The 16,380-nt window shown below is 43.9% G+C and overlaps 1 protein-coding gene across 1 annotated transcript; it reads left to right on the forward strand.

Moving 5' to 3' along the window:
• The first annotated feature begins 1,214 nt into the window (after positions 1-1,214).
• On the forward strand, positions 1,215-3,290 carry LOC107490525 (uncharacterized). Its single transcript, XM_016111299.1, has one exon. The coding sequence runs from the start codon at positions 1,215-1,217 to the stop codon at positions 3,288-3,290; it is 2,076 nt and encodes a 691-aa protein (XP_015966785.1).
• Positions 3,291-16,380: the final 13,090 nt, after the last annotated feature.

A 16,380-nucleotide genomic window follows, 5' to 3' on the forward strand; every position in this document is an offset into this window, starting at 1 on the left:
TTTTAATGTTTACTCTTTTCGGAATAAAATTCTTGATATGCTAATAATAAATATTTAACACCATGGTATATTCTGTTTTCCATTCTTTCTCATTTTATAGTAAAAGTTCACTAATGATGAGAATTTGCTGAGTGGTCCTAAACAACTTTAATTCGTTAAATGCTACTGCTTTATTATTTTACGTGTTAAGAACAAATAGGTTAATATTAGATATGCTACGTGTATATTAAAATTAATTATTAAAATTATTAAAATATATATTAAAATATAAATATATATTTTTTTCGGTAGTATATGCATTATTCTTTATTAGTCCTACATTATGGCTACATACCAACAATATAATAGTTCTACTATCATCATTCATAGATACAGTAGTACACACAAAGATTCGTATACATAGAGGCCGGATACGCGTCTCTGACAGCTCACCTACAGCTGTGAGGAGAACGCCTCAAAGAAAGTGGGCCTGTCTTTGCAGGGTCCACCTCCGACACAGTATATAAGGGGAAGGTTTTACCCTTCCCTCAAGGTACGTCACACATCACTCTACCCCCTTTTCGCCTGCATATTTACTGACTAGAGCGTCGGAGTGTCTTTGCAGGTGACACCCTCCTTTTCACACGAAGTGCTCGGGACCCCGCCTACACCTGACCGGCAGCCCGCGACCAGACGAGACCCCATCCCCAACCAGGAAACCAACTCGAACTGTCCGGTACCTGACCTACCGAACGTTGGCGCCGTTTGTGGTGACTCGTCCATGGACTTTGTACTGGTCCAAGGTGGAACAGGCCGCGAGGCCGAGCCCGTAGGGACCCTGCCGCGACTGCTTCCCAGCAGCGCACAAGATCCCCCCAAGACACACAACACAATCTCACGAGAGACGCCCCTTCGGGGGAACTGGCGACAACCACGCCAGAATAATGCAAGAACTACGCCACAGAATGCAAGACTTGGAACGCCGGCTAGCAGATAGGGAACACGATCAGCACACCCCAGAACAAAGTCACTCCCGCTCTCACTCTAGGAGCCACTCCAGGCGCACGCCCAGCCCCCAGGCTGAGTCCGAAAGCGCTGGGGAGAGAGGACGCGCAAGAAGACGCCATGACCCCGTCATCTATGCCAGACATGGGCGTACAACGGATCGCGGGCACGAAGACGCTCGTCAGGAAGACAACGAAGGAAGAACGGCGAGAACCCGGGGACCCGTGATAATGGGAGCAACCCCGTTTTATCGTTCCATACTCGAGGTCCGGCTGCCAAAACACTTTGACAAGCCAACGGACATGAGGTACGACAGAACGCAAGACCCGCTGGAACACCTCACGGCCTTCGAGGCTAGGATGAACCTAGAAGGAGTGGGAGACGAGGTAAGGTGCCGTGCTTTCCCAGTCACTTTGGCGGGACCTGCAATATGGTGGTTCAATAACCTCCCGCAAGGCTCAGTGACCGGTTTTGCAGACATCAGCCCTGCCTTCTTAGCCCAATTGACGACCAGAATCGCAAAAGCAAAGCACCCAATCAACCTATTGGGGGTGACTCAAAGACCCGGTGAGACGACCAGGAAATACCTAGATCGGTTCAACGATGAATGCTTGGAGATTGACGCGCTGACGGACTCGGTAGCAAGTTTGTGCTTGACGAATCGACTCCTGAACGAGGACTTCAGAAAACATCTTACTACGAAACCAGTCTGGACAATGCAGGAGATCCAGTGTGTAGCGAGGGAGTACATTAATGATGAAGAAGTCAGATGGGTCGTGACTGCTAACAAACGGCAGCCCTCTCACAACCAAACCCGGCACCACGAGAGCGGAGAAAGACCAAGGGAACACGCCAGGAAGTTCACTAATTACACTCCCCTCACGGCACCGATCATGGAAGTTTACCAAAAGATAGCCGAGAAGGGAATACTGTCGAAACCCCGACCTCTGAAGGATCGAACAGGGAGAAACAAAAGCCTTTATTGCGAATATCACAAGGGATACAGGCACAAAACCCAAGACTGTTTCGACCTAAAGGATGCACTAGTGCAAGCAATCAGGGACGGGAAGCTTGCCGAATTCTCCCAAATCATTAGAGAGCCGAGGAGACGGAATCGTGACCACGAGGGCGAGGACAGGTCCCGGGCGATAAGGCGATGCCAAGAACCGGAGCGAGACGACCACAGTCTCATGATGGTAAACGTAGTAACGGTGAGGAATTCGGCCCCGAGGTCGAGATCGGTACAGAAGAAAGACGCCAATGTCCTGGTAGTCTCCTCTTCATTTGCGAGAAGTTCCCAGAGGCTCCCATCCATCTCCTTTGGTCCAGAAGACCAATGGTTTGACGAGGTCCTGGAAAGCCCCCCCATGGTCATCATGGCCAGGGTCGGAACCGGTCTCGTCAAACAGATCCTCATGGATACAGGGGCACACTCAAACATCATATTCCGCAACGTATTTGATGCCTTGGGACTGCGTGACGCCAACCTAGCGACCCACCAGCACGGTGTGGTAGGGTTGGGCGACCACTTCATCAAGCCCGATGGGATTATTTTCCTCCCGACCTCCATGGGACAGGGACAGAGGCGAAGGACAGTAATGGCCAATTTCGTAGTTTTGCGGGATTCCACAGCCTACAACATCATCCTGGGGAGGAAAACCATCAACGACCTTGGAGCAGCGATCAGTACAAAGCTGCTCGTAATGAAGTTTGTTACTGATGACGGATCCATGGGATCCATTAGAGGAGACTTGGAAACGGCAGTCGCCTGCGACCACGCCAGCCTCTCCTTGAGGAAAAAATCTAAAGAAGCATCAGGGGTGTTCCTTGCCGACCTGGATGCCAGAATAGACGACAAGCCCAGGCCCGAGCCAGAGGGGGACCTGGAAAAATTCAGAGTTGGGGACACGGAAGAGAAATTCACATTCATAAACAGAAATCTCCCCCATGAATTGAAAGAACCTTTGATGGAGATGATTAGAGCCAATGCCGATTTGTTTGCTTGGACGCCATCCGACATGCCGGGGATAGACCCCCAACTCATGTCACACAGCCTGGCCGTCAAGCCGGAAGCCCAACCAGTGGCCCAAAGGAGAAGGAAGATATCACAGGAAAGGGCAGAGGAGCTGGCCAGGCAGACGGCCGGACTCCTCGAGGCAGGGTTCATCCGTGAACTAGACTGCTCCACTTGGCTATCAAATGTGGTTTTGGTAAAAAAAGCACAATGGGAGGTGGAGAATGTGTGTGGATTACTCCGACCTCAACAAAGCGTGCCCCAAGGACTGCTATCCCCTTCCCAACATTGATGCACTCGTCGAGGCGGCGGCGGGATACCGGTATCTGAGCTTCATGGACGCTTACTCCGGGTACAATCAGATACTGATGCACCGGCCCGACGAGGATAAAACGGCGTTCATAACGCCAGGGGGATCTATTGTTACAAAGTGATGCCATTTGGCCTGAAAAATGCTGGCGCCACGTACCAGAGGCTGATGAACAAGATATTCAGCGAGCTCACAGGCAAGACAGTGGAAGTCTACGTGGATGACATCCTCGCGAAAACCACACGGCCTGACGATCTCCTAAGCGACCTGGGGGGCGTGTTCACGTCCCTCTGACAACATGGCATGAGGCTCAACCCGCTCAAATGCGCCTTTGCCATGGAGGCCGGGAAGTTCCTAGGGTTCATGATAACCCAAAGAGGGGTAGAAGCCAACCCTGAGAAATGCCAAGCGATTCTCCAGATGAAGAGCCCGGGTTGTATCAAAGACGTCCAGCAATTGGCAGGAAGGCTGACTGCGTTATCCCATTTCCTCGGCGCATCGGCAGCAAAAGCCCTGCCCGTCTTCAATCTGATGAAAAAGGGGATGGCGTTTGAATGGACTCCTGCATGCGAGGAAGCATTCAACCACTTCAAAGAAATCCTAGCAACACCTCCGGTGCTTGGAAAGCCTAAGGCCGGAGAACCACTCTACCTCTACCTAGCCGTAACGGAGGAAGCACTTGCAGTAGTGCTGGTACGAGAAGAAGGGAAGGCTCAACAACCAATCTACTTTGTAAGCAGGGCACTACAAGGAGCAGAGCTGAGGTATAGCAAATTGGAGAAACTGGCGCTGGCACTCCTAACCTCCTCCCGGAGGCTGAGGCAATACTTCCAGGGCCACCGTGTCATCGTGAGAATGGACCAAGCAATTCGCCAAGTACTCCAAAAGCCTGATTTGGCAGGAAGGATGATGACTTGGGCCATCGAGCTCTCCCAATATGACTTGCAGTACGAGCCCCGACATGCAGTCAAGGCACAAGCGATGGCAGATTTCCTAGTAGAGGTAACAGGTGATCCCCCCGAGGAAACAAGCACACGGTGGAGGCTCCATGTAGACGGGGCCTCCAACCAAACGTCCGGGGGTGCCGGGGTCATTTTAGAGAGCCCGGCTGGGGTCATATACGAGCAATCGACCAAGTTCAAATTCCCCGTATTGAACAACCAAGCGGAATACGAAGCCCTCTTGGGTGGACTAATCCTAGCCCGGGAAGTCGAGGCTACAAGGCTGGAAGTGTGCAGCGACTCACAGGTCATCACCTCACAAGTGAACGGAAGCTATCAAGCCAGAGACCCGCTGCTGCAAAGGTATTTGGAAAAGGTCAGAGAATTGACCAGGCAGTTCCAGGAGGTCACGGTCCAACACGTTCCAAGGGAGAGGAACACACGGGCAGACCTCCTATCTAAACTAGCAAGCACAAAGCCGGGAGTGGGCAACCGGTCTCTTATCCAAGGCATGGTAAAGGAGCCAACGGTTGCCCTCCATTTGGAAAAATCAAGCCCCTCCTAACTGGACCCCATCACAAACTTCCTGGAACATGGCAAAGTACCTGACGATGAGAGGGCAGCCAAAATGTTGAGGAGGGAGACAGCCAAATATGCAATCATACAGGGACAACTGTTCAGGAAGGGACTCAGCCAACCCCTATTGAAGTGCTTGCATCCCGATCAGACGGACTACGTACTTAGAGAAATCCATGAGGGATGCTGCGGCCACCACATCAGGGGCAAAGCCCTAGCAAGGAAGCTCATCCGAGTTGGGTATTACTGGCCATCAATGATGAAAGACTCCAGTGAATTTGTGAGAAAATGTGTCAAGTGTCAAGAGAACGCCAACTTTCACAGAGCGCCGACTTCCGAGCTGAGTCTACTGACGTCCTCCAGACCTTTCGCACAATGGGGGATCGACCTACTGGGACCCTTTCCAGTTGGCTCCGGTCAAGTCAAATACCTCATAGTTGCCGTTGACAACTACACAAAATGGATAGAGGCGGAACCACTGGCCAGTATATCGTCAGCCAACTGTAGGAAGTTCATGTGGAGGTAGGTGATAACACGGTTCGGCATCCCGGAAGTCGTCATCTCGGACAACGGAACCCAATTCGCCGACAAGAAATTCACAGAATTCCTCACCGGCCTGGGCATAAAACAGAAGTTCTCCTCGGTAGAGCACCCCCAGACGAATGGGCAGGTAGAGTCCGCAAACAAAGTCATCCTACTAGGCCTCAAGAAACGGCTAGACATTAAAAAGGGGGCATAGGCCGACAAACTTGCCTCCGTTCTATGGTCCTACCGCACAACCGAGCAAAGCTCCACAGGCGAAACCCCTTTTCGCCTGACATACAGAATCGATGCAATGATACCAGTGGAGATTGGCGAGCCGAGCCTGTGGTTACTTCTGAAAGGAGTAAAAGAGGTAGTTGAGAAGGACCTAGTGGATGAGGTCAGGGAAAGTGCTCACTTGTCGGAAGCGGCACTGAAACAAAGAATGGCGTTGCGCTACAACACCAAAGTACTTAGAAGGGAATTTGAAGAGGATGACCTCGTCTTGCGACGCAACGACATTGGACTACCGACACCAGGAGAAGGAAAGCTGACAACAAACTGGGAAGGCCCCTACAGAATCAAAGAAGTGCTTGGCAAAGGCGCCTACAAGCTAGAAAGGCTCGACGGTAAAGAAATCTCGAGAACATGGAATGCAGGTAACCTGAGGAGGTTCTATTCATAGCTTGGGCACACCGGCCAAGCGACCTGACGAGCTAGATAGATGTTTACTTTTGTCATGATAATTTCCAATGATTTGCTTTTATCAAATGCCTACCGTGTTCATGAATTTGTTTAGCTAACGACTAATGTTTACTTGTGTGAATTCTCCCATCTACTATCTCCCGATACGTACCGCACACCATCACGTTCTTAAACGGCAACCCGGGACTGATCACCCCGGGAGCCAATTGAACCATAGCCATAACAAACGGCCGTGATAATAAGACCATAACGGTTTCAATCGAGTTACCAACATGAACGGCAAAACGGACACAAACAATAAGTCCACCCCGGAAAGACGGTAACAAAAAACAAAAATGCTACCAAGATAAAGGCAATAACAATAAGCCGACCAGGCGACCACTAAAGTATAAAAGTTAATAGTTGCAACAAAGTATTCAACAAATCCACACAGAAGCACAAAGTTACAAGAGTTCACTTTTGGGGCATATCAACAATCTTGCCGTCCTGAATTGTTTTGAAGACACTAATAGCCGACGTGTCGAAGTTCGGAACCACGATTTTCACCTGAGCCTTAAGAGCCTCCTCAGTCATGAAGATCGCGTTCTTTCCTAGCTCCTTAGTCGCCTTGTGCTTCTTCTTAAGCTCTTCAACTTTGGCCTGGGCAGCCTTGGCTGATGAAACGGCCTAGTTGCGCTCCTTCTCCATAGCGACCACCCGACCTTGCGCGGTGCTAAGCTGGCTCTCCAGAGTCATCTCCCGTTCAGTTAAACGGGAGACGATGGCATCGGAGACCTTCAGTTTTTCCTCAAAAGACGCGGCCTTCTCCTCGGCACCCTTGCGCCCCTTCTCCGCCGCGGACAGTTGTTCTTGAAGCTTCTCAACGTGGACCTTGAACTCGTTATTGGCTTTGGCGGCAGTATCAAGCTTCCTTCGCAACGCCTGCATGCCCAACAACTCGAACTCGACCTTCCGGGCTATCACCGCTCCGCGAAGAAGAGTGCGATACATCCACCTCGCTTGGCTCGCAAGCTCGGTACTGAGAAAGTGGTCCTCCATACCAGGGATCAGCTGACTATCAATGAAGGCGCCGACATCGAAGTTCCTCTCCATGACGGTGAGAGTCCCTTCTGGGCTGGAGGAGGCCCTTTGCCTCTTGGGAGTACGAACAAGCTGGAAATCATCATGCTCCCGCTGGGTGGAGGACGACTGCCCGACACCGGCCGTCTCCTTAGGAATAGGAGAAGCCTGCATCCCGGCCGAATTCTTGTCGGACATTGCAGTGTCTTAAGGAGAGGGCACAGCCTGATCCTTCTTCTCCTCGGTAGGACCTTCCGACTTCCTGTCGACCTTCTCGTCCGCTTTCTCCTCGTCGCTATCCTCCAAAAAGGTTTGACCAAACCCTCAAGCCCTGTCATCGAAGCAGACATCTCCATTGCAACAAAGAAACAAATGTGTCAGTCGTAAAGTCGGTAAAAGCAAATTAAATGATAACCAACACAAAAGCACAAGGACAAAACAGCTCACAAATATAACTCTGGGCGACCTCCCGGTCACCCATAAGAAGGTGGGGGTTCGCGTAATTTTTTCCGAAAACTGCGAACAGCACGTCGGCAATCCTCTTATTTTCAGGGGACATCCCCTTGTAGGTCACCTTGATGAAAGTGTTAGACCCCGCCCCGAAGCTCCAATAAGTCGGGATGAGGCGTTCTCCCTCTAGCGACAACCAAAAAGGATGACAACCTTTGACGAGATGAACCTTGAAATATTTGTCCTTGAACCCATGATAGGAGTCCTCGAACAAGCCAAATATCCTCTGACCTTGGGCAGATCGGAAAGACAGGAACCCTTTCCTCGCTTTCCCCTCCTTGGAACACCGGCAGCTCGAGATATTCATAAACCATCTCGAAACAACGGATAGAAGCCCAGCTGTTCGGATGGAGCTGTGACGGCGACACGGATATCCGATTAAGATGCGACATCTGGAAGTCGGAAAACGGTATGCGAATGCCCACCTGGATGAACATGGCTTTGTAAAACTAAATCCAGTTGGCAACCCGGGGGGAGTGAAGATTGATCTCATACAGCCGCTCATGGGGGTCAGGAACGAAGACGTCATAGTTGGCCTCCTCGTCTGTCCCGCCACAGAGATACTTGGCTTGATGGAATTCCATCAACTCATCCAGCTCCATTTGATTTGGCGAGTCCTTCATATCGGAGGTCACCCAGGCGTAGGGGTCGTAGTTCGCAGCGGAAGGAGAAGCCCGGGAAACGAAGTGAGGCATACCTACAGTGGGGGTACCACTCCGTGAAGGTTGTGGTAGGCTTAGAGAAAGGGGGTTGAATCTATTCCTTCCTTTTAGGTTGCAGTTATTACCCTTTTAAAACAAATTTGCAATTCTGATTCTGTTTGAACTCAGTAGCAGAAATTTATGAGACAATTTATTTTTGTCTCATGAATATCAGAAAACAGAACACAATAGAGAAGAGAAAAGCTAACACTAGCATGTATTCTGGTTCAGTTGCCTTGTGCTATGCAACCTACATCCAGTCTCCTCCACAACTATGGAAGAATTTCACTATAGTTAACAGTATTACATACACCAATAACATAGGATTGACCCAATCCTTTCACACTCAAGTTCTAACCTAACTTGACATTGCCTATGCTAATACCTAACTATACCTTTTAGTGCTAACCCAACTAAGAAAGGGATACCTTACAGGTACAAGATACAAGACACTTAACCAACATAAAGAAATCAAAAATTAACTCTAGGCTTTTCTATCAAGTATTTCACTCAGCCTTTTTCCACTCATGGCTTTTACTTGAGTTTTCTCACAATGCCTTTTCTCACTAGAAATTACAGAATGATAAACATTGAAAAGTACATTACAATCAGTAAAACATGAAGGAGATTGACTTCATCAATAGCCTCTTTGCTATGTGAAAAACCAGCTTTGCAAACCACTGATTTAGTTCTTCAGTATTGGCCGAATGCTTCTTTGATAGAAAGCATTATCCAAGTAGAGGAACTTCACAGGGAATACTTCACAGAACACAACTCTCAAACTCTGGTTTTCTCTCCTTGCCTTCTGAATGAACAGCCAGCTTCTTTTATCTCCTTGCATGTTGCTTGGTTCTTCTTCCAAGGTCAACACCTTGAACCTTGAGCTTCACCAACCCACAGATTCACCTTTTTCACCTTAATCCTTAGAGAAGAAACTTTCCCTCTGACTTCCTCATCTTGACCGAAAGCCACAAAGCAGTAACCATAGAAATCTTCTCATGGTCAACTTGATCTGAGCCCTTGAAAAATTACTTGGTCCCCAAGTATCACTTGTGACCATAGATGTGAAGCAGAATAGGGCAGAGAACAACTTTTCCTTGAATGCCATTTTCGGATAGAGCAGAGAGTTGGGAAGAAGAGAAGAGGATTTGATGCAAGCAAGATGAGATGGATTACCTTTAACCTAAGCTTGATTTGGATTAGATTTTTTGCTTTAGCTTCTGTGCTTCAAGCTTAAACTTTCTCTCTCTTACTTCTTTGGTTACTAGCTTATGGAGGAAGCTTTTTCTCTCTTTCTCTTTCTTACTTTTCTGAAGTCTTGATTTGACTTGATTAGACAGGAGAGGAACGTTGCTTTGGTTGGAGCAAGATGGAGGGAATTGAAATTAAGCTGGGTTTGGTTCGGGTATTCATTTGAGCAACCCATCTGACTTCTTTCTTTTCTTTTCCTTGGGCTTCTATTTTGTTTTCAGCCCACTATTCTTTTCTGTTTGTTTTTCATTCTATTTGGGCTATGAAATTGGTTTTGGCCTACAATACATAATAAATAATTAGTAATATGCTATTTGTAATTAATACATACTAATTATTTATTTACCAAAAATAATGTTTGTCATCACTAATTACTTTAGTTAATTTCTTAACTCAACAATCTCTCCCTTGATGACAAACATGATTTTAGCAATAATAAAAAAGGAAATAAATTGAGTAAGGTATAGAAACTCCTTTTGATTTTTGTCATTTGCTTTTTTGTTGCTCCCCCTTTCCTTTTCAAGATTAGCTCCCCCTGAATTTGTGTGTTCTTCTTTGTTCCTGCTTTTTTTATCTTAAAGATAGCACAATAAAGAGCTAAAATACATTTATCTTGGCTAAGGGATATCAGATAAGCAACATCACATAATCACCCCAACATCAGGCTAAAACCATCAGCAAACTGATTCAACATGTGAAATCAAGTATTAATGCAGCAAAGAATATTCAGCATGAAAACTCAAGTATTAATGCAGCAAAAATCTCAAAAGAAGTACTAGGATCTATTATCCTATTGCTATTACTCCCCCTTTTGTCATCAAGGGTGGACAACAAAAACAGCACAATAAATCCTGCAAGAAAGGTTAGTGCACAGTCATAATAACTAACTAAACAACCAAAAGTGCATCAGTGTTCAAAGTTATTACAGTCATCCAAGACAACAAAAGAATGCCAAATATAAGCAAAATAAAACAGAGTTCATGAGACAAAAAATGAGCAACCGCAGCAGTTTTTATGAGACAAATCCTAGGCATCAGAACCACTCCCCTCCGAAGCAGCTTCCTCTTCAACATCAGTGGCAATGTCTTCATCATTTTGAAGGTTATCAATGAAAGGTCATGAGCACAGCCACCCTATCCCTTGATTTCATCAGAAAGTTCTCATGTTTGCTAGCTAATTTCCTTTGTTCCTTTCTCATGGCAATCAAGTGATTTGATTGGGAAACAAACTCTTGAGCGACATCCTTGACCACATTCAGCAAAGCAGATTTCTTCTCAGTGGAGATGGAAGTACCTTCGGTGGAAGGAGGAGGAGAGTCATCTGGAATGAACTCTTCATCATCATCATCTAGAACCAACATCTCAGATCTAGTTGGCCCTTTTTGCTGTTTCACTGAACCACCCCCTTTTAGGTATGAATGTCTGTTTTCATAATCCTCATTTGACAGGTCAACACCAAAATTCTCAAATATGCAAGTTAAAAACATGCCATAAGGTAGTGCTTTATCTTTCACACTTCTAACAGAATCAAACATATATCTAGCCATCAAGTAGGCAAAAGAGATTTCTGTTTTAGTGATTAGGGCATACAAAACAAGTGTGCCCGTGTAAGAAACCCTTTGATATGAACCACTTTGAGGAATTAAAATGTGGTTAACAATACGGTGCAACTGAGCACGTTCATATCCGAGGGCTTTGTGAGTGGGTGTGATGCCATCAATTAAGGAAACATGTTCACAAATGTGAGCCAAAGCATCATGGTAAGAGATACCAACACCTTCATCCCACTTCACAGATGTATAAGCACATGGCCCTACATCAGTATACTTCAAAGAATCACTGATCCTCTCATTATTTAAGATAATGTCTCTGCCCTTAACATAAGAATGCACACTTCCTTCATGGTAAGTCATATTTGCATAAAATTCTTTGACTAACTTAGGATATACTGGTTTTTTGATTTTGAAAAGGTGATTCTAGTCTAAAAATTCCAGATTTTCAACAAAAGGAAAACCTTTCTTTTTCAAATCAGGTAAATCAGCAAGAAAAGATGGACAAAGAGTGCGATACTTAATAACGCCCTCATAGAAATCATGGTTCATGGCATATTTGAAACGATGGGGGTTAAAGTCTGAGTGAGATGTCATGAATTGTGATTTGTGAGCAAAGGGATCAATGTCTGGTTCGCTAACAGATTTGAGAGGGTGATGAGGGTTACCTCTTTGTGAACGCACAGGAACAGACCTTGACTTAGGTTTTGTAGGCTCAGGAACAGGCTCTTCAACAGCATGACGCTTACCCTTGGATGAACCAGATTTTGTGGAACTTGGTTTGGATAGTGTTGCCTTCGATGGTGGCGTCGGTTTGGCAGGAGCAGGGTACCTTGGAATAGTCTTAGTGCGTGGAGGAGAGGTAAGAGGAGAAAGAGATGGAGTGAAGGTTTTGTCTTGTGAGCGAGTGGAAGGCTTGGATGGGAGTTTATACAACTTTTCACGAGGAGGCTTGTGTGCTATGGTTTTCTTCCTTATTTGGTGGTTTTTGATTTAAGGAGAAGAGGAGTAATGTGGGTAGTGGTGAAAACCGAAGGGATAAAGAAGAAGTTATGGAGGGAAGAGAGGGAGTGTTGGTAATCGCACCAAAAAGCAAATTTCCAAAACCATGCAACTGCATCACCATTTGAAAAGACTTGAAAAGATATGACCTCATACAAGAAAGATTTTATTTGATTTAAAAAAATTAAAATAGGAAGTTAATTTTAAATTTTGAAAAACAACAAAATTAACCTGAAACACTTTTTGGGCCAAAATTAAATCCTCTTGAAAACCTTTTGGGCCACAAAACATTTAGTGAAAACCTTTTATGAAAACTGAAACACACAAGTCATCAAAAATAACAAACAAGATTGTAACATTCATATTTGGGCCTTGAAGTGGTATGAATTTAATGAAACTCATTTGGACTACTCTTGATCTAAATATTGAGGTTGGCCCAGATTGAGGTTCATTTGAAACAAGCCCAGAACACGCTGACTTGAGGGAAATGTTCATCACCTGCCCAGAATTATCTCATGCCTATTTATGAGACAAAAAGCTCCAGCAAATACATCAGCATTTTTCAAATAAAGAGTCATAACTCAAAATTCCTAGACAAGTCCTAAGCATGCAGAATCTATCCTCAGCTAGTGGTTTTGTAAACATATCTGCTAATTGCTCCTCAGATTTAACAAATAGAATGCAAATATTCCCTTTTTGGACATGCTCTCTTATTGAGTGAAATTTCACTTCAATGTGTTTAGTCCTAAAGTGCAAAACTGGATTTTTAGAAATATTTATGGCACTCATATTATCACACATCAAAGGAATATTTTCAGCATTTAATTTGTAATCAGCAAGCTGTATTTTTAACCATAAAAGCTGAGAACAACAAGAAGAAGCAGCTATATACTCAGCCTCTGTAGTGGAAAGGGCCACTGTTGGTTGCTTCTTACTTGACCATACATTTAAGGACTTCCCAAGGAAGCAACATAAACCAGAAGTGCTCCTTCTATCAACTCTATCACCAGTAAAATCTGCATCACAATAACCAACTACAGAAAAATCATCAATCTTAGGATACCAAAGACCAAAATTGGATGTGCCATGAACATATCTAATGATCCTCTTAACTGCAGAAAGATGTGACTCTTTTGGTTTGGATTGGAACCTAGAACACAATCCAACACTTTGCACAATATCGGGCCTAGAGGAAGTTAAGTACATAAGAGAACCAATCATTCCTCTATACCTAGTCTCATCAACATCTTTCTCAGTTTCTCCCTTATCTAATTTAGAACTAGGATGCATGGGAGTTCCCATGGGTTTGACATTTTTCATACCAAATTTCTTAACTAATTCCTTGGCATACTTCTCTTGATGAATGAAAATACCTTTTTCAGTTTGTTTAATTTGCAGCCCAAGGAAGAAATTAAGTTCACCCATCATACTCATGTCAAATTCACCTGTCATGAGTTTTCCAAATTCAGAACAAAGGGATTCATTTGCTCATCCAAAAATAATGTCATCAACATATATTTGGACTAGAATAAAAGAATCATTAGAGTTCTTGATGAATAGAGTTGTGTCAGTGGTGCCTCTTTGAAAACCATTTTTCAAAAGAAAAGAGCTAAGTCTCTCATACCAAGCTCTAGGAGCTTGTCTTAAACCATAGAGAGCTTTAGATAGTTTGAAAACATGATCAAAATGCTCTTTATTTTCAAAACCAGGAGGCTGCTCCACATACACTTCTCTATCTATCACTCCATTCAAAAATGCACATTTCACATCCATTTGGTATAATTTAAAACCACAATATGCAGCATAAGCTAAGAGAAGTCTTATGGCTTCCATTCGGGCAACAGGGGCAAAGGATTCATCAAAGTCTATTCCTTCTTCTTGGTCATATCCTTGTGCCACTAGCCTTGCCTTGTTTCTTGCAATGCTACCATTTTCTCTCAACTTGTTCCGAAATATCCACTTGGTGCCAGTCACTTTCTTTCCATTTTGCCTTGGAACCAAAATCCATACTTGGTTCTTTTCAAACTCAAGAAGCTCATCCTCTATAGCTTTAACCCAAGAGGGGTCACTGAGTGCTTCCTTGACGTTTTGAGGCTCTATTTGTGAAAGAAGGGCAATGTTTGATCCTTCATTTGCCTTTCTAGTGGAAGACCTTGTTTGCACTCCATGAGAGACGTCCCCAATGACAAATTCCTCAAGATAATTCTTCAAGAATCTCCATTCACGAGGTCTGGTGGACTTGGAGGCAGATTCATTTACCAAGGGATTCTGGGCGCTGCTGGCTGCAGGATTTCCTTCAGATTCATGAGACAAAATGGAATTGTCTCTTGAATTTTCAGCATATGCAGTTTCTGGTTCAGCTTGTCCAGAATTTTCTTTTCTTTGATTTTGAGCAGTTTCATCCTCCTTTTAAGCTTGATTTTCTGCATCACAATCTTCTAAAATGCTTTGTACCAAGTTAGTATCACAAAATGTGACATGTATGGACTCCTCAATAATCCTAGCATCTTGATGAAAAACCCTATATGCTTTACTAGTTGTGGAATATCCTACAAAGAAACACTCATAAGCCTTTGGATCAAATTTACCCAAATTTTCTTTGTTATTTAAGACAAAACATTTGCATCCAAAGATGTGTAAGTAATCTAAGTTTGGTGGGTAGCCTTTCCAAAGTTCATAAGGGGGTTTTTTCAAAAATTTTCTTATGATTGTTCTATTCAAAATGTGGCAAGCCGTGTTAACTGGTTCAGCCCAAAGGAATTTTGGAACATTACTCTCACAAAGCATAGCTCTTGTTATCTCTTGTATGCTTCTATTTCTTCTTTCCACAACACCATTTTTTTGTGGTGTTCTTGGACAAGAGAAGTTGTGAGATATTCCAAATTCCTCACAAAAGGATTCAAACAAATTATTTTCAAATTCAGTTCCATGATCACCCCTTATAGAAGAGATTTTCAAATCATTTTCATTTTGAATTTTCTTGCAAAAAGGTTCAAAGGCCGAAAAGGCTTCATTTTTGTGTGCAAGAAATAAAACCCAACCAAACCTAGTGTAGTCATCCACAATTACTAAACCATAATGTTTACCACTTAGGCTTTGAGTTCTTGTTGGACCAAATAAATCAATGTGTAGCAACTCAAGTGGCCTTTTAGTAGAGATGTCTTTCTTTGGTTTAAAAGAACTTTTTGTTTGTTTTCCCATTTGGCAAGCATCACAAGTGATGTCTTTGTCAAACTTTATTAAAGGAAGACCTCTTACTAATTCTTTCTTTACAAGTTTGTTGATTTGAAACATACTTGCATGGCCCAATCTCTTGTGCCATAACCACTTTTCAGATTCTTTAGAGTGAAGACAAGCTACATTTTGATCCTTTAGTTCATCAAGAGTAAGTCCATACATATTATTGAAATGCTTGGCAACAAACATCACTTCATTTGTCTTTTCATTAACAACACAACATTCTAGCCTTTTGAAAACAACTAAATATCCTAAATCACACAGCTGACTTATACTCAAAAGATTGTGCTTTAAACCACATACCAAAAGTACATCATCAATGAAAGTAGATTGCTTATTACCTACTTTTCCAACAGCAATGATTTTACCTTTACCATCATCTCCAAAGGTCACAAAACCTCCATCATACTTATTTAGTTTGATGAAGTAGGTTGACCTTCTAGTCATGTGCCTTGAACATCCAATATCCATGTACCACATGTCCTTTTTGTTCTTAGATGCTAGGCAAATCTGCATGATGAGTTTCAAGTAGTCTTAGGTATCCAAATTAATTTGGATCCTTTGAAGTTAATCCATCTTGGTTGCTCAAGTGCATTGAAATCACAAATAACATTGTAGACTTTGTTTCCTACAACTCTCTTTTTAATGGAGCATTGTTCATATGAGTGACCAACTTTTTTTGCAATTTACACAATGATTTTCTTATGTGTGTCGCTGAAACTTAGGTGAGTTAAATTGCTTGTAGTGATTAAATGGTTGAAATTTTATGGTTTTTGGAGGAGATACATTTTCTTTAACAAACTGATTTTTGTTATCGTTGTTCCTCTTTGCAAAACTGTTTTCACCAGAATTTTTAAAACTCTTTGGATTTTTTGAAAATGAGGTTTTGTTATAGAAAAATGGTTTCTTGAAAGCAGCCTCATTTTTTGAAATATAACCCAAACCTGGCCGGTTTGAACTCGGCTCAGTTCTTGGTGAAGGCTCAGTTCCACTTGTGTATACTTCATCAAATTTTTTTT

The sequence above is a fragment of the Arachis duranensis genome, chromosome 5 (assembly GCF_000817695.3).
Source record: "Arachis duranensis cultivar V14167 chromosome 5, aradu.V14167.gnm2.J7QH, whole genome shotgun sequence".
Taxonomy (NCBI): domain Eukaryota; kingdom Viridiplantae; phylum Streptophyta; class Magnoliopsida; order Fabales; family Fabaceae; genus Arachis; species Arachis duranensis.

What these genes read in the sequence shown, in the direction of transcription:
- LOC107490525 (XM_016111299.1), top strand. Translation starts at nt 1,215, where the DNA reads ATGGGAGCAACCCCGTTTTATCGTTCCATACTCGAGGTCCGGCTGCCA.